This window comes from Oncorhynchus masou, chromosome 12 (genome assembly GCF_036934945.1).
Source record: "Oncorhynchus masou masou isolate Uvic2021 chromosome 12, UVic_Omas_1.1, whole genome shotgun sequence".
NCBI classification, from domain to species: Eukaryota; Metazoa; Chordata; class Actinopteri; order Salmoniformes; family Salmonidae; genus Oncorhynchus; species Oncorhynchus masou.
In genome coordinates, this window is record NC_088223.1 from 81,758,092 (window position 1) to 81,784,872 (window position 26,781).

At 43.5% G+C, this 26,781-nt stretch overlaps 1 protein-coding gene across 2 annotated transcripts in view; it reads left to right on the forward strand.

Moving 5' to 3' along the window:
- The first annotated feature begins 479 nt into the window (after positions 1-479).
- The window catches only part of LOC135550929 (dapper homolog 1-like), a 55,619-nt gene continuing 29,317 nt past the window's right edge, over positions 480-26,781 (forward strand). The window contains exons 1-2 of one of the 2 annotated variants that reach the window (XM_064982181.1): positions 1,259-1,330; positions 2,063-2,109. Coding sequence is in view for 1 of the 2 variants with exons in the window: in XM_064982180.1 (XP_064838252.1) it covers positions 1,082-1,330 (249 nt within the window). In the remaining variant the exon portion in view is untranslated. Of the gene's footprint in view, positions 1,331-2,062; positions 2,110-26,781 lie in introns of both variants that reach the window. The other variant, XM_064982180.1, reaches the window with a different exon arrangement.

Here is a 26,781-nt window from a genome sequence, read left to right on the forward strand (position 1 = left end):
GCTGCATGTTCCATATAGGCAAATGTTCCAGACACCTAAAGACTTGAGATGAGAAACAAGTTGATATATACACCCAATCTGTTATGTGGCACTAATGTGATTTTAGTCTCATTTCATCATCACTCTGCAATGATCTGAAAACCGATTAGATCACTGTAGATGAGCAGATCCCACGTTTCAACTGTCCACAGGTCCAAAGGGAGACTATGTAGGACGATTGAGATGCTATGCTGCACTCTAGGCTGGGTCTTGCACCTATAGTTCATACCAAAAGTGGGTGGGCATGTGTGCGTGTGAGAGGGAGAAATAAGAGATACATGTGGCCACCAGATGGCGCCTTCCCCTTGTTAGGCTGTAATGTACACGATCTACAGGCATGGAGTATGTCTCCAGTAGCCTACTTATCAGTGAACTTTGCAACCAACCTTTGTTATTTGTTTCAAGTATAAATAGCGTATAGAACCGTCGGTCTCCCTTGCAACTAGTCATACGATATCACTGATTCCGTTGTCACTGACAATGGGTTTATAGGCGAGGTAGCCAGAGAAGGTGCTTGGATTTTCATGAAAGGCTGGTACAACTTGATCAACGCTTCACGATCCCTTGGTGTTAACTTTTAGGCATTAATGAAATATTCATTCATTGAACTGGCTGGGTGAATGTGACCTTGCGCGTTTAGGAATACAAAGGAGAGCTCGTTGTCCAATCACATCTTGAAGAGCAGAATACTTATGAATATCAATTATTGTGGGTTCTGGGTAACCAATGGACCCTCTGAAAAACCCGGGCATGCTAATGTACAATTGACAGCTACGGAATTGGAATCCAGCAACATCATTGAGCGAGCAGTAGGTATGGGTTCGGTTCTGCATATAATGGTTCGCAGCTGTATCTATAGTTTACTGTCGCTACTTCGCTTTAAAACATGTATATCAAACCAAAGAGTAAAGTCACTTTGAAATTAAATATGCAGACAATTTAGCCTCACTTGGATACTAGTAGGAAGGAACGGCCAACGGCTGAGAAACGATCAAAGAGCCAAAGAGTAAGCACTCAGCCACTCTCCGAGCAAGGGAGAACGATGTACCGAGCGTTTTCTTTCCCAATGACAGCGGAGCGCAGTCGGAATAAGGAGCGCCTTGAGGCGAGTTTGGCCGGTCTGTGTGAGTTGGAGCTGCTGAAACAGAGGCAGGAATGCCTGGTGCTCAGTGCCCTCTCCCTCGGGGACTCTGTCCCAGGACGCCCGGCATGGGGCGATGTGAAGCCGGCCTGGCCCGTTCCGGAGACAACCAACTGTGCGTCAGACGACTTTAGTTATAGGCGCCATACGGTAAGACGACTTTCGTATTATTGCACTTATAATGCATATTGTACATTTCTATAATTTGGTATTACTGCGCGTTCATGGAAAGCTTTGTTACGCATGTAATGCTCTTGGAATGACGGCCGTGAAATTATAAATCTATCCTATATAACAAACCTATATAGATCTGTGCCGAATAACGGTACCATCCGAAATGTGGACCAGACAGCCCCATACTGTGTGACCGGAGCGTGCGTGACCATTTAAGGCAACCTTCGGTGCTTGGGTTTTTCATTCCATTGTCCCTTGACGCTGTTTCGAAAAAATAAAAGTATATCAGCCGGCTGTATTGTCTTTATCGAGTTAGTGATAAATGGTCCGTTGTTCTGAAATGGTCGGAACGTGCCCACCACCATGTCGATCCTGGAGTTCTGTGTAGGCCTATAGTTGCTCTATTGTGGTAGTTTCCACCATTATTTGGGGCATCTGTAAATTATCTTTCCACTCAGTAGGCTAATAATATGATGAATCACATCTCCATATATTTTTTAAAGAGAATACCTGGGGTGCGATGTGGTTGGAGTTCCATATCCTTAATTGAAGTAGCTTTAATTAGGTTTGAGTAGCATAATATGCTTAAAACCCCAAAAAGTATATTTATAGCTAAATGGAGACCCTCTCAGTTAAAATATTTGAACAGACATTTGTTCAAGTGCTGCGCTTGATGCAAGTGTTGCTATCTCTTCATCATGGTATTAGGTGATGTCCATAACGCAGAGATTACAACAGCATTGGCAACCTAACAGGTAAGGAAAATATTTTGCAATTTTTCATCAAGTATTATTTTCTCTATGGATGAAATTGGTGATGTGGGGATAACCTGGACATGCATGGCCTTGCACATTTGCTACAAAAATATTGATCCATATTTTTTATGGTAAATACATTTACTTCTGCGGGCAATGAACTATCTAGTTTAACAATTAATTAACCTCTCTGGGATAGGGGGGCAGTATTTTCACGCCAGGATGAAAAGCGTGCCCAAAGTAAACTGCCTGCTACTCAGGCCAAGAAGCTAAGATAAGCATATAATTAGTAAATGTGGATAGAACACACTCTGAAGTTTCTAAAGCTGTTAGAATAATGTCTGTGAGTATAACAGAACTGATTTGGCAGGCGAAACCCCGAGCACAATCCATCCGGGGGGGGGAATTTGAGGTCGCTGTGTTTTCCAATATTTTTCTATGGGAGACCTGATTTATTAAGGCTCAGATTGCAGTTCGTATGGCTTCCACTAGATGTCAACAGTCTTTAGAAATTGTTAGATGTTTTTCTTTTGAGAAATGAAGTAGGGCTGTTCTTTGTAGGTGTCACTCTGAAGGGCTTTAGTCTTTTGTTGTGTGTGAACTGGAGCGCGCTTCACGTTGTTTTTATCCGGTATTAGAAACAGTTTATTCAGTCTTAAATTTTATTTTATTTACATTTTAGGATACCTGAAGTTGGATTAGGAACGTTGTTTGAAATGTTTGGACCAAGTTTTACAGGTAACTTATTAGATACTTTGTAGTCATGTTGGAACCGGTGTATTTCTGAATCAAATGCGCCAAATAAATTGACATTTAGGGGATATAAAGAAGGAATTTATCGAACAAAACGGCCACTCATTGTGTCACTGAGACATTTGAGATTACAAAAAGAAGATCTTCAAAGGCAAGGCATTTCTAATATATGGCTATTTCTGACTTTTGTGTCGCACCTGCCTGGTTGAAAATTTATTTTCATGTGTTTGTATGCAGGGCGCCGTCCTCAGATAATCGCATGGTTTGCTTTTGCTGTAAAGTGTTTTTGAAATCTGACACAGCGGCTGGATTAACAAGAAGTTAAGCTTTATTTTGATGTATTACACTTACATTTTTGTGAAGGTTGAATATGCATATTTCTGTAGTTTGGATTTTGGTGCGCTACAATTTCACTGGATGTTGTGAAATCAATCCCGCTAACGGGATTCGAGCGGGATTCGCGCTTAAGGGATCCATAATTAATCCTGCTACATCTTTGCTTCCAGCATCAAGTGACAAAGTGTATGTAAATGCATCCTAAACTAAACGGTAGCCTAGCCTGGCTGCACTACATTTATTAGGCTATCTAGACTGAAAAATTACGAGAATGACCTGCACACGACCCCTATAAAAGAGGTCACTTTAAATTGGTCATAGGTATAAGTGAATGGGCTTTCTCTCTTTCAGGTGCTTCAGGCCACTGTGTGAACAATGGCCTTGGGTTAAATGGATATTGATAGGGCCATTGCTCTTGTGTTGTGACACATTGATAACCTTGTGGACCATTTGGTTAGGCGTTAATGGTTAAAATATTGTTTTGGGTTGTCTTCGTGGGTTTTGAACATTATGTTTCAATACTTTCAAAATGTTAGTCATATTGGCTAGTCCACATAATTATCTAATGATTTTATGACTATTTTTACATAAAATAAAGATGGGGCCATGCAGTTTCCTGATTGATTCTCAATTGAAAGTAATTGTTGGGCCTTATCCCATCATGCTCTAGCGACTCCAGTCTAGCAACTCCTATGGCAGGCAGGGCACATGCACATTGACACAGTCACGGGTTGTGCCTAGAGGTTGACCATTATGATTTTTCAACGCCGATACCGATTATTGGAGGACAAAAAAAGCCGATACCGATTAATCGGACAGATTTTTAAAATGTATTTAAATACATATATACAAACACATTTTTGTAATAATGACAATTGTAACAATACTGAATGAACAATGAACACTTTTATTTTAACTTAATATAATACATGAGTGTTCTTAAGGTGATTCCACAGGTTTGTGGTATGTTTTGATTTAGCCGTTGCTGACCCCATGTTTACATCTTTATCACAAATAAGACACCTTGCTTTCCCTGGTGCCAATTCCATGTAATAGTCCCACACTGGTGCTCTGCTTTTCTCTGCCATCTGTAAAACACACACAGCTCTGAAGTGACAATGATACTGAAGAGTCTGCTTAGGAGACACATACTCTCAACTGTTTGAATAAAAATAGAGTTTTAGTTACCTGTGATGAATGTTGAAAACAAAAACTAATTTCTATATGCAGGAAATCCTATTTTAATAATGGACATGGTAAGAATTGACTACCAAAGTGCGAGTCATCATTCCCATGACTCTTTCTAGCAAAATCTGAAAATATTGGTTCCTTCATTCATTTATTCCATAGGATATTTTTAGATTCACTTAAAATAAGGTCTGTGTTTCGTGTAGGCTTACACCACCTTTTACATCACCTTTTATAACGGTGTAGATATCCATAGGAGAGGGTTACTCTGATCAATATTGGCTAAATATAAGCGAAGATCATTTTTTTTGTAGAGTAGATTTATGAAAATATTTTGACAAACGTTACCTTATCCTAGTGAGATTTACACGGGTATCAAAACGCAGAGGCGGTTTAAGCCTGAACGAAACACAAACCTTATTTGAAGTAGATCAAGACATTCTGTATGGAAGACATGAACGGTAAAATAACGAAGGAACCCCTTTCAAGTTCAGCCGCAAGTTATTACAGGAATTATAACGCGTTGACTATTTCTCTCTAAACCATATACCTTTGACTATTACGAGCCTGCTGCTGCCACCCCTCAATCAGACGGCTCTATCAAATATCAAATCATAGACTTAACTATAATAAACACACAGAAATACGAGCCTTAGGTCAAATCCGGAAACTATCACCTCAAAAACAAAACGTTTATTCCGTTCCATGTTTCATCTAACGGGTGGCATCCATGAGTCTAAATATTCCTGTTACATTGTACAACCTTCAATGTTATGTCATAATTACGTAAAATTCTGGCAAATTAGTTTGCAAAGAGCCAGGTGGCCCAAACTGTTGCATATACCCTGACTCTGCGTGCAATGAACGCAAGAGAAGTGACACAATTTCACTTGGTTAATATTGCCTGCTAACCTGGATTTATTTTAGCTAAATATGCAGGTTTTAAAAATATATACTTGTGTATTGATTTTAAGGCATTGATGTTTATGGTTAAGTACACATTGGTGCAACGACAGTCGTTGATTGTTTTTTATAAGATAAGTTTAATGCTAGCTAGCAACTTACCTTGGCTTACTGCATTCGCATAACAGGCAGGCTCCTCATGAGGCAGGTGGTTAGAGCGTTGGACTAGTTAACTGTAAGGTTGCAAGATTGGATCCCCCGAGCTGACAAGGTAAAAATCTGTCTTTCTGCCTCGTTCCTAGGCCGTCATTGAAAATAAGAATGTGTTCTTAACTGACTTGCCTAGTTAAATAAAGATTAAATAAAGGTATAAAAATAAAAAAATCTGCAAAATCTGCGCCCAAGAATACAGATTTCCGATTGTTATGAAGACGTGAAATCGTCCCTAATTAATCGGCCATTCCAATTAATCGGTCGACCTCTAGTTGTGCCTAGAAGGCCAGCATCCCGAAGTCACCTCTTCACTGATGACGTTGAGACTGGTGTTTTGCGGGTACTATTTAACGAAGCTACCAGTTCAGGACTTGTGAAGCATCTGTTTGTCAAACTAGACACTAATGTACTTGTCCTCTTGCTCAGTTGTGCACCAGGGCCTCCCACTCCTCTTTCTATTCTGGTTAGAGCCTGTTTGTGCTGTTCTGTGAAGGGAGTAGTACACAGCGTTGTACGAGATCTTCAGTTTCTTGGCAATTCCTCGGTTAGAATAGCCTTCATTTCTAAGAACAAGAATAGACTGACGAATTTCAGAAGAAAGCCAACAAATGCTGACACTCAACTAGTCTAAATGAAGACCCGTTTTATTGCTTCTTTAATCAGCACAAGTTTTCAGCTGTGCTAACATAATTGCAAAAGTGTTTTCTAATGATCAATTGGCCTTTTAAAATTATACACTTGGATTAGCTAACACAATGTGCCATTGGAACACAGGAGTGATGGTTGCTGATAATGGCCTCTGTACGCCTATGTAGATATTCCATACAAAATCTGCCGCTTCCAGCTACAAACGTAGGAGATGCTGCTAGCTAGCTAGCCAACAGCTAGCCAACCTCTACCGAATTGAACTTCAACTACCCGGTCAACATTCCGCGTCGCTCCACAGGTAGTATCACATTTTCATTTCACTTCATTACAGTACAACGGTTTGATTTGTTTGATCGTAGCTAGCCAGCTACATAGCCGTCTTTGTTTCTAAGACAATTGTGTAGTCTAGAGCGATTTTCTAGGTTAGCTGGCCAGCTATTGTCGTTCTTTTAACGTAGCTAGCCAGCTAGCCCCGAATAGCAGCACTGTAGAAACTATTACAGTACAACGGTTTGATTTGTTTGATCGTAGCTAAGCTACATAGCCGTCTTTGTATCTAAGACAATTGTGTAGCCTAGAGCGATTTTCTAGGTTAGCTAGCCAGCTATTGTCGTTCTTTTAAGGTAACGTAACGCAATCAACCTGCTAGCTAGCCAGCTAGCCCCGAATAGCAGCACTGTAGAAACTATTACACTCGACGGAACGACTTGATTAGTGTAGTGTCAACATCGCAGCCACTACCAGCTAGCCTACAAAGTCAACAACGCAGCCACTGCCAGCTAGCCTACTCCAGCAGTACTGTAGCATTTCAATCATTTTAGTCAATAAGATTCTTGCTACGTAAGCTTAACTTTCTGAACATTCGAGACGTGTAGTCCACTTGTCATTCCAATCTCCTTTGCATTAGCGTAGCCTCTTCTGTAGCCTGTCAACTATGTGTCTATCTATCCCTGTTCTCTCCTCTCTGCACAGACCATACAAACGCTCCACACCGCGTGGCCGTGCCACCCTAATCTGTGGTCCCAGCGCGCACGACCCACGTGGAGTTCCAGGTCTCCGGTAGCCTCTGGAACTGCCGATCTGCGGCCAATAAGGCAGAGCTCATCTCAGCCTATGCCTCCCTCCAGTCCTCGACTTCTTGGCACTGACGGAAACATGGATCACCACAGATAACACTGCTACTCCTACTGCTCTCTCTTCGTCCGCCCACGTGTTCTCGCACACCCCGAGAGCTCTGGTCAGCGGGGTGGTGGCACCGGGATCCTCATCTCTCCCAAGTGGTCATTCTCTCTCTCCCCTTACCCATCTGTCTATCGCCTCCTTTGAATTCCATGCTGTCACAGTTACCAGCCCTTTCAAGCTTAACATCCTTATCATTTATCGCCCTCAGGTTCCCTCGGAGAGTTCATCAATGAGCTTGATGCCTTGATAAGCTCCTTTCCTGAGGACGGCTCACCTCTCACAGTCCTGGGCGCTTTAACCTCCCCACGTCTACCTTTGACTCATTCCTCTCTGCCTCCTTCTTTCCACTCCTCTCCTTTGACCTCACCCTCTCACCTTCCCCCTACTCACAAGGCAGGCAATACGCTCGACCTCATCTTTACTAGATGCTGTTCTTCCACTAACCTCATTGCAACTCCCCTTCTCCGACCACTACCTTGTATCCTTTTCCCTCTCGCTCTCATCCAACACTTCCCACACTGCCCCTACTGGATGGTATCGCGCCGTCCCAACCTTCGCTCTCTCTCCCCCGCTACTCTCTCCTCTTCCATCCTATCATCTCTTCCCTCTGCTCATACCTTCTCCAACCTATCTCCTGATTCTGCCTCCTCAACCCTCCTCTTCCCTTTCTGCATCCTTTGACTCTCTATGTCCCCTATCCTCCAGGCCGGCTCGGTCCTCCCCTCCCGCTCCGTGGCTCGATGACTCATTGCGAGCTCACAGAACAGAGCTCCGGGCAGCCGAGCAGAAATGGAGGAAAACTCGCCTCCCTGCGGACCTGGCATCCTTTCACTCCCTCCTCTCTACATTTTCCTCCTCTGTCTCTGCTGCTAAAGCCACTTTTTACCACTCTAAATTCCAAGCATCTGCCTCTAACCCTAGGAAGCTCTTTGCCACCTTCTCCTCCCTCCTGAATCCTCCCCCCCCTCCTCCCTCTCTGCAGATGACTTCGTCAACCATTTTTTCGACGACATCCGATCCTCGTTTGTTAAGTCAAACTACACCGCTGGTTCTGCTCACACTGCCCTACCCTGTGCTCTGACCTCTTTCTCCCCTCTCTCTCCAGATGAAATCCAGACGGCCGGCCGCCCAACAACCTGCCCGCTTGACCCTATCCCCTCCTCTCTTCTCCAGACCATTTCCGGAGACCTTCTCCCTACCTCACCTCGCTCATCAACTCATCCCTTCCCTTCCGTCTTCAAGAGAGCGAGAGTTGCACCCCTTCTGAAAAAACCTACACTCGATCCCTCCGATGTCAACAACTACAGACCAGTATCCCTTCTTTTCTTTTCTTCCAAAAACTCTTGAAAGCCAGGCTATCTCTCTCAGAATGACCTTCTTGATCCAAATCAGTCAGGTTTCAAGACTAGTCATTCAACTGAGACTGCTCTTCTCTGTATCACGGAGGCGGCTAAAGCAACTCTCTCCTCTGCTCTCATCCTTCTAGACCTATCGGCTGCCTTCGATACTGTGAACCATCAGATCCTCCTCTCCACCCTCTCCGAGTTGGGCATCTCCCGGCGCGGCCCACGCTTGATTGTCCTACCTGACAGGTTCCTACCAGGTTGGCGAGAATCTGTCCTCGCCACGCGCTCCTCACCACTGGTGTCCCCCAGGGCTCTGTTCTAGGCCCTCTCCTATTCTCGCTATACACCAAGTCACTTGGCTCTGTCATAACCTCACATGGTCTCTCCTATCACTGCTATGCAGACAACACACAATTAATCTTCTCCTTTCCCCTTCTGATGACCAGGTGGCGAATCGCATCTCTGCATGTCTGGCAGACATATCAGTGTGGATGACGGATCACCACCTCAAGCTGAACCTCGGCAAGACGGAGCTGCTCTTTCCTCCCGGGGAAGGACTGCCCGCTCCATGATCTTGCCATCACGGTTGACAACCCATTGTGTCCTCCTCCCAGAGCGCTAAGAACCTTGGCGTGATCCTGGACAACACCCTGGTTCTCAACCAACATCATGGCGGTGGCCCGTTCCTGTAGGTTCATGCTCTACAACATCCGCAGAGTACGACCCTGCCTCACACAGGAAGCGGCGCAGGTCCTAATCCAGGCACTTGTCATCTCCCGTCTGGATTACTGCAACTCGCTGTTGGCTGGGCTCCCTGCCTGTGCCATTAAACCCTACAACTCATCCAGAACGCCGCAGCCCGTCTGGTGTTCAACCTTCCCAAGTTCTCTCACGTCACCCCGCTCCTCCGCTCTCTCCACAGTTGAAGCTCGCATCCGCTACAAGACCAAGTACCTCCAGGCTCTGATCAGGCCCTACACCCAAGCAAGGGCACTGCGTTCATCCACCTCTGGCCTGCTCGCCTCCCTACCACTGAGGAAGTACAGTTCCCGCTCAGCCCAGTCAAAACTGTTCGCTGCTCTGGCCCCCCAATGGTGGAACAAACTCCCTCACGACGCCAGGGCAGCGGAGTCAATCACCACCTTCCGGAGACACCTGAAACCCCACCTCTTCAAGGAATACCTAGGATAGGATAAGTAATCCTTCTCACCCCCACCCCCTTAAGATTTAGATGCACTATTGTAAAGTGGCTGTTCCACTGGATGTCAGAAGGTGGATTCACCAATTTGTAAGTCGCTCTGGATAAGAGCGTCTGCTAAATGACTTAAATGTAATGTAATGTAAATGTAGTAATTTACAACATTAACAATGTCACACTGTATTTCTGATCAATCCGATGTTATTGTAATGGACAAAAAAGGTGATTTATTTTCAAAAACAAGGACATTTCTGAGTGACCCCAATGTTTTGAATGGTAGTGTGTGTATATATACACTGCTCAAAAAAAATTAAGGGAACACTTAAACAACACAATGTAACTCCAAGTCAATCACACTTCTGTGAAATCAAACTGTCCACTTAGGAAGCAACACTGATTGACAATAAATTTCACATGCTGTTGTGCAAATGGAATAGACAACAGGTGGAAATTATAGGCAATTAGCAAGACACCCCCAATAAAGGAGTGGTTCTGCAGGTGGTGACCACAGACCACTTCTCAGTTCCTTTGCTTCCTGGCTGATGTTTACGTCACTTTTGAATGCTGCCGGTGCTTTCAATCTAGTTTTAGCATGAGACAGAGTCTACAACCCACACAAGTGGCTCAGGTGGTGCAGCTCATCCAGGATGGCACATCAATGCGAGCTGTGGCAAGAAGGTTTGCTGTGTCTGTCAGCGTAGTGTCCAGAGCATGGAGGCGCTACCAGTAGACAGGCCAGTACATCATGAGATGTGGAGGAGGCCGTAGGAGGGCAACAACCCAGCAGCAGGACCGCTACCTATGCCTTTGTGCAAGGAGGAGCAGGAGTAGCACTGCCAGAGCCCTGCAAAATGACCTCCAGCAGGCCACAAATGTGCATGTGTCTGCTCAAACGGTCAGAAACAGACTCCATGAGGGTGGTATGAGGGCCCGACGTCCACAGGTGGGGGTTGTGCTTACAGCCCAACACCGTGCAGGATGTTTGGCATTTGCCAGAGAACACCAAGATTGGCAAATTCGCCACTGGCGCCCTGTGCTCTTCACAGATGAAAGCAGGTTCACACTGAGCACATGTGACAGACGTGACAGAGTCTGGAGACGCCGTGGAGAACATTCTGCTGCATGCAACATCCTCCAGCATGACTAGTTTGGCGGTGGGTCAGTCATGGTGTGGGGTGGCATTTCTTTGGGGGGCCGCACAGCCCTCCATGTGCTCGCCAGAGGTAGCCTGACTGCCATTAGGTACCGAGATGAGATCCTCAAATCAAATTTATTTATATTGCCCTTCGTACATCAGCTGATATCTCAAAGTGCTGTACAGAAACCCAGCCTAAAACCCCAAACAGCAAGCAAGGCAGGTGTTGAAGCACGGTGGCTAGGAAAAACTCCCTAGAAAGGCCAAAACCTAGGAAGAAACCTAGAGAGGAACCAGGCTATGTGGGGTGGCCAGTCCTCTTCTGGCTGTGCCGGGTGGAGATTATAACAGAACGTGGCCAAGATGTTCAAATGTTCATAAATGACCAGCATGGTCCAATAATAATAAGGCAGAACAGTTGAAACTGGAGCAGCAGCACGGCCAGGTGGAAAGCAAGGAGTCATCATGTCAGGTCCTAGGGCTCAGGTCCTCCGAGAGAGAGAAAGAAAGAGAGAGAGAGAATTAGAGAGAGCACACTTAAATTCACACAGGACACCGAATAGGACAGGAGAAGTACTCCAGATATAACAAACTGACTCTAGCCCCCCGACACATAAACTACTGCAGCATAAATACTGATGGCTGAGACAGGAGGGGTCAGGAGACACTGTGGCCCCATCTGAGGACACCCCCGGACAGGGCCAAACAGGAAGGATATAACCCCACCCACTTTGCCAATGCACAACACCCACACCACTAGAGGGATATATTCAACCACCAACTTACCATCCTGAGACAAGGCTGAGTATAGCCCACAAAGATCTCCGCCATCCTCAGACCCCTTGTGAGACCATATGCTGGTGCGGTTGGCCCTGGGTTCCTCCTAATGCAAGACAATGCTAGACCTCATGTGGCTGGAGTGTGTCAGCAGTTCCTGCAAGAGGAAGGCATTGATGCTATGGACTGGCCCGCCTGTTCCCCAGACCTGAATCCAATTGAGCACATCTGGGACATCATGTCTCGCTCCATCAACCAACGCCACGTTGCACCACAGACTGTCCAGGAGTTGGCGGATGCTTTAGTCCAGGTCTGGGAGGAGATCCCTCAGGAGACCATCCGCCACCTCATCAGGAGCATGCCCAGGCGTTGTAGAGAGGTCATACAGGCACATGGAGGCCACACACACTACTGAGCCTCATTTTGACTTGTTTTAAGGACATTACATCAAAGTTGGATCAGCCTGTAGTGTGGTTTTCCACTTTAATTTTGAGTGTGACTCCAAATCCAGACCTCCATGGGTTGATAAATTTGATTTCCATTGATTAATTTTTGTGTGATTTTGTTGTCAGCACATTCAACTATGTAAAGAAAAAAGTATTTAAAAAGAATATGTCATTCATTCAGATCTAGGATGTGTTATTTTAGTGTTCCCTTTATTTTTTGAGGAGTGTATATATACAGTGCCTTGCGGAAGTATTCGGCCCCCTTGAACTTTGCGACCTTTTGCCACATTTCAGGCTTCAAACATAAAGATATAAAACTGTATTTTTTTGTGAAGAATCAACAACAAGTGGGACACAATCATGAAGTGGAACGACATTTATTGGATATTTCAAACTTTTTTAACAAATCAAAAACGGAAAAATTGGGCGTGCAAAATTATTCAGCCCCCTTAAGTTAATAGTTTGTAGCGCCATCTTTTGCTGCGATTTACAGCTGTAAGTCGCTTGGTGTATGTCTCTATCAGTTGTGCACATCGAGAGACTGAATTTTTTTCCCATTCCTCCTTGCAAAACAGCTCGAGGTCAGTGAGGTTGGATGGAGAGCATTTGTGAACAGCAGTTTTCAGTTCTTTCCACAGATTCTCGATTGGATTCAGGTCTGCACTTTGACTTGGCCATTCTAACACCTGGATATGTTTATTTTTGAACCATTGCATTGTAGATTTTGCTTTATGTTTTGGATCATTGTCTTGTTGGAAGACAAATCTCCGTCCCAGTCTCAGGTCTTTTGCAGACTCCATCAGGTTTTCTCCCGAATGGTCCTGTATTTGGCTCCATCCATCTTCCCATCAATTTTAACCATCTTCCCTGTCCCTGCTAAAGAAAAGCAGGCCCAAACCATGATGCTGCCACCACCATGTTTGACAGTGGGGATGGTGTGTTCAGGGTTATGGGCTGTGTTGCTTTTACACCAAACATAACGTTTTGCATTGTTGCCAAAAGTTCAATTTTGGTTTCATCTGACCAGAGCACCTTCTTCCACATGTTTGGTGTGTCTCCCAGGTGGCTTGTGGCAAACTTTTAAACAACACTTTTTATGGATATCTTTAAGAAATGGCTTTCTTCTTGCCACTCTTCCATAAAGGCCAGATTTGTGCAATATACGACTGATTGTTGTCCTATGGACAGAGTCTCCCACCTCAGCTGTAGATCTCTGCAGTTCATCCAGAGTGATCATGGGCCTCTTGGCTGCATCTCTAATCAGTCTTCTCCTTGTATGAGCTGAAAGTTTAGAGGGACGGCCAGGTCTTGGTAGATTTGCAGTGGTCTGATACTCCTTCCATTTCAATATTATCGCTTGCACAGTGCTCCTTGGGATGTTTAAAGATTGGGAAATATTTTTGTATCCAAATCCGGCTTTAAACTTCTTCACAACAGTATCTCGGACCTGCCTGGTGTGTTCCTTGTTCTCCATGATGCTCTCTGCGCTTTTAACGGACCTCTGAGACTATCACAGTGCAGGTGCATTTATACGGAGACTTGATTACACACAGGTGGATTGTATTTATCATCATTAGTCATTTAGGTCAACATTGGATCATTCAGAGATCCTCACTGAACTTCTGGAGAGAGTTTGCTGCACTGAAAGTAAAGGGGCTGAATAATTTTGCACGCCCAATTGTTCAGTTTTTGATTTGTTAAAAAAGTTTGAAATATCCAATAAATGTCGTTCCACTTCATGATTGTGTCCCACTTGTTGATTCTTCACAAAAAAATACAGTTTTATATCTTTATGTTTGATGCCTGAAATGTGGCAAAAGGTCGCAAAGTTCAAAGGGGCTGAATACTTTCGCAAGGCACTGTATCTACTGTGGGGTAAAAAAGTATTTAGTCAGCCACCAATTGTGCAAGTTCTCCCACTTAAAAAGATGAGAGGCCTGAAATTTTCATCATAGGTACACTTCAACTATGATAGACAAAATGAGATAGAAAATCACATTAGGATTTTTATGAATTTATTTGCAAATTATGGAGGAAAATAAGTATTTGGTCAATAACAAAAGTTTATCTCAATACTTTGTTATATACCCTTTGTTGGCAATGACGACAGAGGTCAGACGTTTTCTGTAAGTCTTCACAAGGTTTTCACACACTGTTGCTGGTATTTTGGCCCATTCCTCCATGCAGATCTCCTCTAGAGCAGTGATGTTTTGGGGCTGTTGCTGGGCAACATGGACTTTCAACTCCCTCCAAAGATTTTCTATGCTACCCATCCCGCTATGCTATCCGCTAACGGGATGGGTAGCGTCAAGAAGTTAATGTAACCACTGTGTCAGATTTCAAAAAGCTTTACGGAAAAAGCAAACCATGCAATAATCTGAGTACGGCGCTCAGAGCCCAAACAAGCCAAAAAGATATCTGCCATATTGTGCATTCAACAGAAGTCAGAAATAACTTTATACATATTCACTTACCTTTTTTATTTTTTTTATTTCACCTTTATTTAACCAGGTAGGCTAGTTGACAACAAGTTCTCATTTGCATCTGCGACCTGGCCAAGATAAAGCATAGCAGTGTGAACAGCCAACACAGAGTTACACATGGAGTAAACAATAAACAAGTCAATAACACAGTAGGAAAAAAAGAGTCTATATACATTGTGTGCAAAAGGCATGAGGAGGTAGGCAAATAATTACAATTTTGCAGATTAACACTGGAGTGATACATGATCAGATGGTCATGTACAGGTAGAGATATTGGTGTGCAAAAGAGCAGAAAAGTAAATAAATAAAAACAGTATGGGGATGAGGTAGGTAAAATTGGGTGGGCTATTTACCGATAAGACTATGTACAGCTGCAGCGATCGGTTAGCTGCTCAGATAGCAGATGTTTGAAGTTGGTGAGGGAGATAAAAGTCTCCAACTTCAGCGATTTTTGCAATTCGTTCCAGTCACAGGCAGCAGAGAACTGGAACGAAAGGCGGCCAAATGAGGTGTTGGCTTTAGGGATGATCAGTGAGATACACCTGCTGGAGCGCGTGCTACGGGTGGGTGTTGCCATCGTGACCAGTGAACTGAGATAAGGCGGAGCTTTACCTAGGATGGACTTGTAGATGACCTGGAACCAGTGGGTCTGGTGACGAATATGTAGCGAGGGCCAGCCGACTAGAGCATACAAGTTGCAGTGGTGGGTGGTATAAGGTGCTTTAGTGACAAAACGGATGGTACTGTGACAAACTGCATCCAGTTTGCTGAGTAGAGTGTTGGAAGCTATTTTGTAGATGACGTCGCCGAAGTCGAGGATCGGTAGGATAGTCAGTTTTACTAGGGTAAGTTTGGCGGCGTGAGTGAAGGAGGCTTTGTTGCGGAATAGAAAGCCGACTCTAGATTTATTTTCGATTGGAGATGTTTGATATGAGTCTGGAAGGAGAGTTTACAGTCTAACCAGACACCTAGGTACTTATAGATGTCCACATATTCAAGGTCGGAACCATCCAGGGTGGTGATACTAGTCAGGCGTGCGGGTGCAGGCAGCGAACGGTTGAACAGCATGAATTTGGTTTTACTAGCGTTTAGTTGGAGGATAATCTTCATCAGAATGCACTTCCAGGAATCTCAGTTCCACAATAAATGTTTGTTTTGTTCGATAATGTCCATCATTTATGTCCAAATAGCTCCTTTTGTTAGCGCGTTTGGTACACAAATCCAAACTCACGAAGCGCGTTCACTAGGAGCAGACGAAAAGTCAAAAATTTCTGTTACAGTCCGTAGAAACATGTCAAACGAAGTATAGAATCAATCTTTAGGATGTTTTTAACATAAATCTTCAAAAATGTTCCAACCGGAGAATTCCTTTGTCTGTAGAAAAGCAATGGAACAGAGTTCGCTCTCACGTGAACGAGCGTCATGAGCTCAAGGCATTCTGGCAGACCTCTGACTCATTCCTCTCTCATTCACCCCCACTTCACAGTAGAAGCATCAAACAAGGTTCTAAAGACTGTTGACTAGTGGAAGCCTTAGGAAGTGCAACATGACCAATATCCCACTGTATCTTCAATAGGGAATGAGTTGAAAAACAACCAACCTCAGATTTCCCACTTCCTGGTTGTATTCTTTCTCAGGTTTTTGCCTGCCACATGAGTTCTGTTACACTCAGACATCATTCAAACTGAGTGTTTTCTATCTAAATATACTAATACTATGCATATATTAGCAACTGGGACTGAGTAGCAGGCAGTTTACTCTGGGCACCTTATTAATCCAAGCTACTCAATACTGCCCCCAGCCTTTGAATTTGTACATTTTCCAGTTTAAAAAATATATTGTTCAAAACAAACTGTTCAGCTACTTCCTACTCTGCCCCTCAGTGACTGCCAGCAGCAGCAGCTCCCCCTCCGTGGGCACATAGGCCTTTCGAACATTGCTTGGGTTGTTTTGCCTGCTATTTGCCCCAATGAAATCGCAGGATTTCATAGCATAAATTATAACAGCACAAGTTAAATGGACCTTTCTGGGTTGCTCAAATGTGTGTCCATTCAGTCAGAACTTCTGGGTCTGCTGTAGTCTCCATCCCAGTAGGTCTCTTATTGTCAGATGGCTTGCTTCCACACGTGAGACTAGATCTGCTCTATCAGGTACAGATGGCGCTAGAGCAAAAAGTTAATTGTAATTTACTCGTAAGTAAATAATCAGAACAGTCATTGGACATGATAAACCAGACAACTACTTCCAACAAGAGTCAAGGGACAGAGGGATACACTATCTAGAACCTTCTCATCGTGGATCTGGTAGGACAAAAAAGCATGGCCAATTTGAATTTGTCCCCGCCCAATGTTGTTCATCATGTTCTACTGTTGGTGACAGGGCAACGTGTTGTGTGGACTAAAACGGCATAAAACCGGGTGTATTACAAAGCATGATCCAATTAATTAGCCAGCTAAAGTAATTTTGAAAGTCATTGAGAAATTGTTTGGTCGATTTTTGGTATGGTTAAATTTAACCAGTTATATACCTTTGATAAGCAATAGCTAGCTGGTAGCTTGCTAGCTAGTTCGCTCCAATGCCAATTTCATGGCTTTCTAAACTAATATGACTAACTCGGAAATATGAAGTTTGAGAATAAAAGTTAATTGGCTAGCCCATCATGCTTCGTGACATTATGTTAGCTAGCTATCCCCAGTTAACCTGTTTCCACTTATTGCGTTCTTACTGGTGCACTCGTTTGTTCATGACGTGAGCTGGCTGGTTGCATGTGCAGCAGTGGTCATTCGTTTTTTGACATGCAAAAGTTAATTAGGTGTGTCTATGCTGTTGTTCCAATGCAGAGATCGATTATATATATTCTCAAAGAAACTAACGGTAGGTCGAGAAAATGGCCTCATATTTCTGTCATGCTGCTTTGTTTACAACTCCAAACACCTCCCGCCCCAGGTATTCAGCCAATCAGCGGCCGCCACTGACTGACAGGTAATTTCTGGAGCACAAAATACTGTATGCACCAAGAAAAAGATTGACTGTCTTCAAATGCTTTCCTACCTAGATATGTTACGAATTCATCATCATTGGGAGCAGTTCTCCAATGATAGAGAGATTCATTAAGCAAAGTATAGGCCAATCCATAGGAAATAATGATTTTGCCATTTGATCTCCTCCTCACACAAAGGTTGCGTCCTAAATGATACCCTATATAGTGCACTACTTATGACCAGAACTTATGGGGCGCTGGTTGAAATTAGTACACTATATAGGGCAAAGGGTGCTATTTGGGACATAAAAAGCTGAGCCTTTGCCGATAGCCTGCTCTAAGACCAGACCTCACATCTGCCTGATTGTTAACTAAACAATGCTTGATTCTCCCTCTGTTGTGGGATAAAGATAAGGCCAGGTGAAAAGGTGTAAAGATAAGCTCAGGGACAGGTGTGTGTGTGTGTGTGTGTGTGTGTGTGTGTGTGTGTGTGTGTGTGTGTGTGTGTGTGTGTGTGTGTGTGTGTGTGTGTGTGTGTGTGTGTGTGTGTGTGTGTGTGTGTGTGTGTGTGTGTGAGAGAGTGAGACACAGGAGAAAGTTGAGTGTGTGTGAGGAAGGTGCTGCCATGTGATTAGGTTGATTTTGTGTGCGTGCATGTGTGAGCAGACTCTCCAGGTTTGTTCCTGTGGTGGTGGTGCTGACAGCCATCAGACAACAGTTGGGAAATCAAATATTGCCCCTGTTCCAGAGGGGAAGTGTGTGCGCTTGTGTTTAAAAGAGAGAATAAAATAATGTGGGTGTGTGCGGGGTGTTGGAGGACAGATTGTGTGTATTGTTTTTGATATCAAAGTATGTGTGAGAATTTCATTCAAAGTATGTGTGTGTGTTTCCTCACATTAGCAGGCTGTACTGTAAGCCCACATGGAGCCCCTTGCAGCTGTGGCCATGTGTCATCGGAGCCTCCCATATGTGACATACACAATTCTCATACTTTACTGTAATGAGTGTGTGTGTGTTTGCGTAGCCTACAGTGTGTGTGTGTGTGTGTGTGTGTGTGTGTGTGTGTTTTCAAGCCTAGCTGTGTTGGGTTAACATTGTGGAGTGTCAGGCGAATGTGTGCACAGAGTCAAAGTGGGGGGTATGTGAGAGGCATAGTGTAGGTTGTTGTCACGTCTGTCTTGTTGTGGGGTTTCTAGACAAGCTCTGGGGTGACATTTTACTTCGGTACAGATCTAGGATCAGATTTGTATTTATTATGGATCCCCATGCCAAAGCAGCAGCCAAAGCAGCAGCTACTCTTCCTGGGGTCGTGCAAAATTAAGGCAATTTATATAATTTTTAAAACATTACAATACATTCACAGATTTCACAACACACTGTGTTCCCTCAGGCCCCTATTCCACCACTACCACATATCTACAGTACTAAATCCATGTGTATGTATTCCCATCCCCATACCTAAACTTAACCATTAATGGGGAAAATGCTAAACTCACCCAACATATGCCTCTTGGGGTAACTTCACCCTAGTCCCTCTACACACACAGTCCATGGGATGTGGATAGAAGCCCCTAACCACTGATGTAGGGTCAGATCTTTCCCTTCCCACTAATGGTGTCACGCCCTGATCTGTTTCACCTGTCCTTGTGCTTGTCTCCACCCCCTCGAGGTGTTGCCCATCTTCCCCATTATCCCCTTGGTACTTATACCTATGTTTTCTGTCTGTGCCAGTTCCTTTTGTTTGTTCAAACCTACCAGCAGATTCCCTTTCTCCTGTCTTTGCTATAGTCCCTGTTTCCTGGTTTTGACCTTTTCTGCCTACCCTGACTTTGAGCCTGCCTACTGTTCCGGTGCCTTACACCCTCTCTGGATCATTGACCCCTGCCTGCTTGACCTGTCGTTTTTCCACCCCTGTTTAAAGAATAATGTTAGTTTCTTCAACACTGTCTGCACCTGGGTCATACTTTACCATGATAAATGGTTTATATAAGGGGGTAAGGTTATCTGATCCTAGATCTGTGTCTAAGGACAACCTTGAATTTCTACCCCACACCATCTCCAACCCCTGAAAATAACCCCCATGTTGGCTTCTTTCCACCACCACAGAGCTCCACGGAAGCCAACTATCAACCTCCATACCCAGCTTCGGTGCTCCCTGCTGGGCTTCGCTGAGCAGAGGGTTGGCCTGTCTTCCCTGCTGGGAGTTTGAGGATCCAGCAGGGGCATAATTAGCCATGCTCAGTGCTGAGGGACGCTGTTAGCGGTTGTTAGCGGTTAGCTGCAGCGCAGGCTGTTAATAATTGATGGGAACAAAAGGTTTAATTGCACAGGAATCCTGCCTGAGGAGAGACATGAGTGAGAAGCTAGGGATGAGGAGTGTGTGTGGGGGTGTATTATAGCTGGGTTGAAAGGGAGTTGTAATCTAGTGCTGGTGTCTGTCTGTTAGGGTGAGTTTTGGTAGTGGGAGAGGGCTGGATAATTCATCCAGAGAGATGGGGATGCCCGTGGAGATTGATTGATTGAGTGTTGCTCTAAGGCAGTGGTAACCAACCTTCGCTGAGTCAAGATCACGTTCTGAGTCAAAATTTAAGCCGAGATCTACCGCTCAGATTTTTTTTTACACGTAAGCCTATGCAACATTAACCAATTAAAAATAGTTATGTAGCAATGAGGTTTGTGCAATAGGCTATAGGCCCAAGACGTTATCACTGCATATTGACTATACTTGAATTGTCCTGCCAATGTTGTTCTTCTCAGACCATTTTGAAATTACAGTGCCTTCGGAAAGTATTCAGACACCTTGACTTTTTCCACATTTTGTTACGTTACAGCCTTATTCTAAAATGTATTAAATAGTTTTTCCCCCTCATAAATTTACACACAATACCCTATAATGACAAAGCAAAAACAGGTTTTTTAAAATGTTTGTTATTTTATAAAAAATTTACTGAAATAAAACATTTACATAAGTATTCAGACCCCTTACTCAGTACTTTGTTGAAGGACCATTGGCAGCGATTTACAGCATCAATTCTTCTTAGGCACAAGCTTGGCACACCTGTATTTGGGGAGTTTCTCCCATTCTTCTCTGCAGATCCTCTCAAGCTCTGGCAGGTTGGATGGGGAGAGTTGCTGCACAGCTATTTTCAGGTCTCCAGAGATGTTCGATTGGGTTCAAGTCCGGGCTCTGGCTGGGCTACTCAAGGGCATTCAGAGACTTGTCCCAAAGCCACTACTGCATTGCCTTGGTTGTGTGCTTTGGGTTGTTGTCCTGTTGGAAGGTGAACCTCACCCAAATCTGAGGTTGTGAGCACTCTGGAGCAGGTTTTCATCAAGGATGTCTCTGTACTTTTTTCCATTCATCTTTGCCTCTGTCCTGACTAGTCTCCCAGTCCCTGCCGCTGAAAAACATCCCCACCGCATGATGCTACCACCACCAAGCTTCATTGTGGGGTTGGTGCCAGGTTTTCTCCAGACGTGACACTTGGCATTCAGAATCGTTAGGTGCCTTTGGCAAACTCCTAGCGGGCTGTCATGTGCCTTTTACTGGGGAGTGGCTTCCGTCTGGCCGCTCTACCATAAAAGCTTGATTGGTGGATTGCTGCAGAGATGGTTGTCCTTCTGGAAGGTTCTCCCATCTCCACAGAGGAACTCTGGAGCTCTGTCAGAGTGACCATCGGGTTCTTGGTTGCCCCCCTGACCAAGACCCTTCTCCCACGATTGCTCAGTTTGACCGGGCGGCCAGCTCGAGGAAGAGTCATGGTGGTTTCAAACTTCTTCCATTTAAGAATGATGGAAGCCACTGTGTTCTTTGGGACCTTCAATGCTGCAGAAATGTTTGGTACCCTTCCCCAGATCTGTGCCTCGACACAATCCTGTCTCTGAACTCTACGGACAATTCCTTTATCCTTTTTTCCCTGACATGCACTGTCAACTGTGGGGAAATCATTTCCAAATCATGTCCAATCAATTGCATTTACCACACGTGGACTCAAATGAAGTTGTAGAAACATCTCAAGGACGATCAATGGAAACAGGATGCCCCTGAGGTCAATTTTGAGTCTCATTGCAAAGGGGCTGAATACCTATGTGAATAAGGAATTTCTGTTTTTTACTTGTAATACATTTGCAAACATTTCTAAAAACCTGTTTTCGCTTTGTCATTATGGGGTATTGTGTGTAGAATGCGGAAGATTTTATTTATTTAATACATTTTAGGGCTCCTGAGTGGTGCAGCGGTCTAAGCCACTGCATCTCAGTGCAAGAGGCGTCACTATAGTACTTGGTTCGAATCCAGGCTGTATCACATCTGGCCGTGATTGGGAGTCCCATAGGGTGGCGAACAATTGGCTGTAATGTAACAAAATGTGGAAAAAGTCAAGGGGTCTGAATACTTTCTGAAGGCACTATATATTTAAAAAATGTAGGTATATGATCACACTCGTAATAGATCATTTGTTGTATTACTTGTGAGGCACAGCTGAGTGAGCATAATAATTCAAAAAAAATTCTGGACTGATGGCCTGCTTCTGAAGGGAGGGAGGGAGCAGTGGTGAGGCTGCCTCTCACCTGACTCACAGTCCCTCCGCCCTCCTTCCCTCCGCTGAGAGAAGGGGACACAGTCTTCCAGCTTATTGCAAAACTCAAGTCGCATTGCATTATTTCTGCCTCATGCACCAATTCATGTTGTTACTCCTATGACCAGAGAAAGTGAAATATTCCTCAATATTAAAAACGACACAAGATGCTAATAATAACAACGCAAGCTTATCTAAACACTTTGCTATATACATTCATTGCACCTGCAGTGCTGGTTATAGCGTGAGTGAAAGTAGGGAGGAATCACATTTTATGGCTACTAAAGGAGCAACGCTGCTATTGGGCACGCAGTCCGAATGCCTGAGTGTGATTAACCTTTCTTCACTTCCCATCACCACTTCTTTCATCCCCACTGCATCATGTAATGACTTTGACACCACAATAGAGTTTTAGAAATGATTTAGTACATTGAGACTTCTGTCCCATTAATGAGGAGTCTAAATGTGAATGTGTCAAGTATGGTTGAGACGAGTGTTCAGACACAATAGAGAATGACATTTCCCACAGAACGAATACCCCCTTTTGAGCCAAATCCACCTTTTGTCTGCCCAGATACAGAAATCCCTCTCTAGAAACATACTGCAGATTGGCAGAGAAAGATGTCTCTGATTCTGAATAAATAACAAGAATAGAGAGTCTAATCTCCCTAAAGAACAGAGACAAGCATTGGATGATTTAAAAAATTATTCCACTTTGATGGGGCGTAATGCTGATAAGAGCAAAGCTGTGGTGTTGTTAAACCGTAATGACTATGTGAATGAGATCCGGGGACAATTGAACACCACCACTTTCTATCAGAAATTGTCACGTGACCCCACACCACTGTTCAAAGATAACATTCACTGCAAGCTGAAGTCTCTTGTGGAAAGGTGAGACATTATGCAAAAAGAATGAGAATATGAAAGTAGACTATCCAATCAGGAGCATTATTCATGCCTTACCCAAAAATCCACAAACGATGGGATAAGCCACCAGGGAGACCTATTATGGCCTCTATTGGCTCATTGACTGAAAATATTTCTGCTTTTGTGTCAGTTCAACTGGTTGATTTACCACTGCTCTCAGGGGATCACTGTGTCTTGCTTTCAATCGCACTCTCTGTCGGTCTCACTATTTCTCTGTCTCTCTCTCTGTATAACTCACTCAGTCTCTGTGTATAACTCACTCTGTCTCTCTCTCTCTCTCTTTCGGTGTCTCTCTCACTCTCTCTGTGTATAACTCACTCAATCTCTCTGTCAATTCAAGAGGCTTTATTGACATGGGAAACATATGTTTACATTGCCAAAGTAAGTGAAATATATAAAACAAAAGTGAAATAAACAATAAAAAATGAACAGTGAACATTACACTCACAAAAGTTAAAAAATAATAGACATTTAAAATGTCATTATGTCTATATACAGTGTTGTAATGATGTGCAAATAGTTAAAATACAAAAGGGAAAATTAAAAAACAAATTTAGGTTGTATTTACAATTGTGTTTGTTCTTCACTGGTGTCCCCTTTCTTGTGCCAACAGCTAAAACATCTTGCAGCTGTGATCACTCAATAGATATGAGAGTTGATCAAAATTGGATTTATTTTATTTTATTCTTTGTGGGTCTGTGTAATCTGAGGGAAATATGTGTCTAATATGGTCATACATTTGGCAGGAGGTTAGGAAGTGCAGCTCAGTTTCCACCTCATTTTGTGGGCAGTGTGCACATGGCCTGTCTGCTCTTGAGAGCTCGGTCTGCCTATGGCGCCCTTTCTCAATAGCAAAGCAATTAATCAAAGATTTTCTTAATTTTGAGTCAGTCACAGTAGCCAGGTATTCTGCCACTGTGTATTCTCTATTTAGGGCCAAATAGCATTCTAGTTTGCTCTGTTTTTTTTGTAAATTCTTTCCAATGTGTCAAGTAATTATCTTTTTGTTTTCTCATGGTTTGGTTGGGTCTAATTGTGTTGCTGTCCTGGGGCTCTATGGGGTCTGTTTGTCTTTGTGAACAGAGCCCCAGGACCAGTTTACTTAGGGGGCTCTTCTCCAAGTTAATTACTCTGTAGGTGATGGTTTTGTTATGGAAGGTTTGGGCATCACTTCCTTTTAGGTGGTTATAGAATTTAACAACTCTTTTTATTTTATTTTGATAATTAGCGGGTATCGGCTTGCATTATTTGGTGTTTTACATTGTACACATAGGATATTTTTGCTGAATTCTGCATGCAGTCTCAATTTGGTGTTTGCCCCATATTGTGAATTATTGGTTGGTGAGCAGACCCCAGACCTCACAACCATAAAGTGCATTGGGTTCTATAACTGATTCAAGTATTTTTAGCCAGATCCAAATTGGTATGTCAAATTTTATGTTCCTTTTGATGGCATAGAATGTCCATCTTGCCTTGTCTCTCAGATCGTTGACAGCTTTGTGGAAGTTACCTGTTTAGGCCGAGGTATGTATAATTTTTTGTGTGCTCTAGGGCAACAGTGTCTAGATGGAATTTGTATTCTTGGTCCTGGCAACTGGACCTTTTTGGAACACCATTTTTGTCTTACTGAGATTTACTTTCAGGGCCCAGGTCTGACAAAATCTTTGCAGAAGATCTAGGTGCTGCTGTAGGTCCTCCTTGGTTGGGGACAGAAGCACCAGATTATCATCAAACAATAGACATTTGACTTCAGATTCTAGTAGGGTGAGGCCGGGTGCCGCAGACTTCTAGTGCCATCACCAATCCTTTTATATACATACACTACCATTTAAAGGTTTGGGGTCACTCAGAAACATCAAATTGATCAGAAATATAGTGTAGACATTGTGAATGTTGTGCATGACTATTGTAGCTGGAAACTGATGATTTTTAATGGAATATCTACATAGGCGTACAGAGGCACATTATCAGCAACCATCACTCCTGTGTTCCAATGTCACGTTGTGTTAGCTTATCCAAGTGTATCATTTTAAATGGCTAATTGATCACTAGAAAACACTTTTGCAATTATTTTAGCACAGCTGAAAACTTGTGCTGATTAGAGAAGCAATAAAATGGACCTTCTTTAGACTAGTTGAGTATCTGGAGCATCAGCATTTGTGGGTTCGATTACAGGCTCAAAATGTCCAGAAACAAATAACTTTATTCTGAAACTCGTCAGTCTATTCTTGTTCTGAGAAATGAAGGCTATTCCATGCGAGAAATTGCCAAGAAACTGAAGATCTCGTACAACGCTGTGTTCTACTCCCTTCACAGAACAGCACAAACTGGCTCTAACCAGAATAGAAAGAGGAGTGTGAGGCCCCGGCGCACAACTGAGCAAGAGGTCAAGTACATTAGACTGTCTAGTTTGAGAAACAGACACCTCACAAGTCCTGACTGGCAGCTTCATTAAATAGTACCCGCAACAACAACAATCTCATCGTCAACAGTGAAGAGGCGACTTCGGGATGCTGGCCTTCTAGGCAGAGTTGCAAAGAAAAAGCCATATTTCAGACTGATAAATAAAATATTAAGATGGGCAAAAGAACACAGACACTGGACAGAGGAACTCTGCCTAGAAGGCCAATATCCCGGAGTCGCATTAATTTGATGTTATTTTAATGGACAAAAGAATGAGCTTTTATTTCAAAAACAAGGATATTTCTAAGTGACCCCAAACTTTTGAACGGTAGTGCATGTTAATGAGGGTGGGGCTTAAGCTGCATCCCTGTCTCACCCCCTGGCCCTGTGGAAATAAATGTGTGGCAGCGCATCAAGCACAGTTGGTTAAGTCGAATGCTCTGAATAGACAACAGTAGTATTGAAAACTGGAACAAAAAGAAAATTGGCTAAAATTAGAGTGGAGTGGCCTCAGACTCTTCACGGTGCAGCCTGTTAATTACAAACAAAACAGTGAAAGCTTTGTATTGAAGTGGGATTGCACATTTTGCAACTCATGATTACGTCTTCGGTCATCGTGGGAAATATGCATCATTAAAAACATTTGTAAACAACTGTCTGCTGTTCAGAGCCAACCTGGATACTGAGGAAATCCTGGGGGAAATTGATGAGAATCAACAGCTTCATGCTATAGAGGAACAACATACGCCATCCTGGAAAGATCTGCCTACTGTACCTCACAGAATAACTCTAACCCTACAAAAAAAAGAAAGACAGATTAATCTACAAACACGGACTATTTAGTTACGTTGAAGTAGAGGGTAGTACACTTGCTGGAATCCATGCAACACAAATTGTGTTTGCAGGTAGCAGGGCTAAGGGTAAGTTTTTGGAGTTTTGCCAGAGTGAAATTCTAATGTGCCAAGGAGAGAACAAGGCACTCACAGCCAAGATAAAATTCCTCGATTCCAACATGGATTGTCTAGGGAAAACAGGGTGATAAGTGGGTCGCTACTAGACATACAAACCTGGAGCATGTGTGAAAATATAATATTTTCTGGGATTCCTGAGGACTCATCCAATAATAATCCAGAGGGGGCAATCAGAGTTCATGCAATCCGCTTTGAAACTTCCTCTA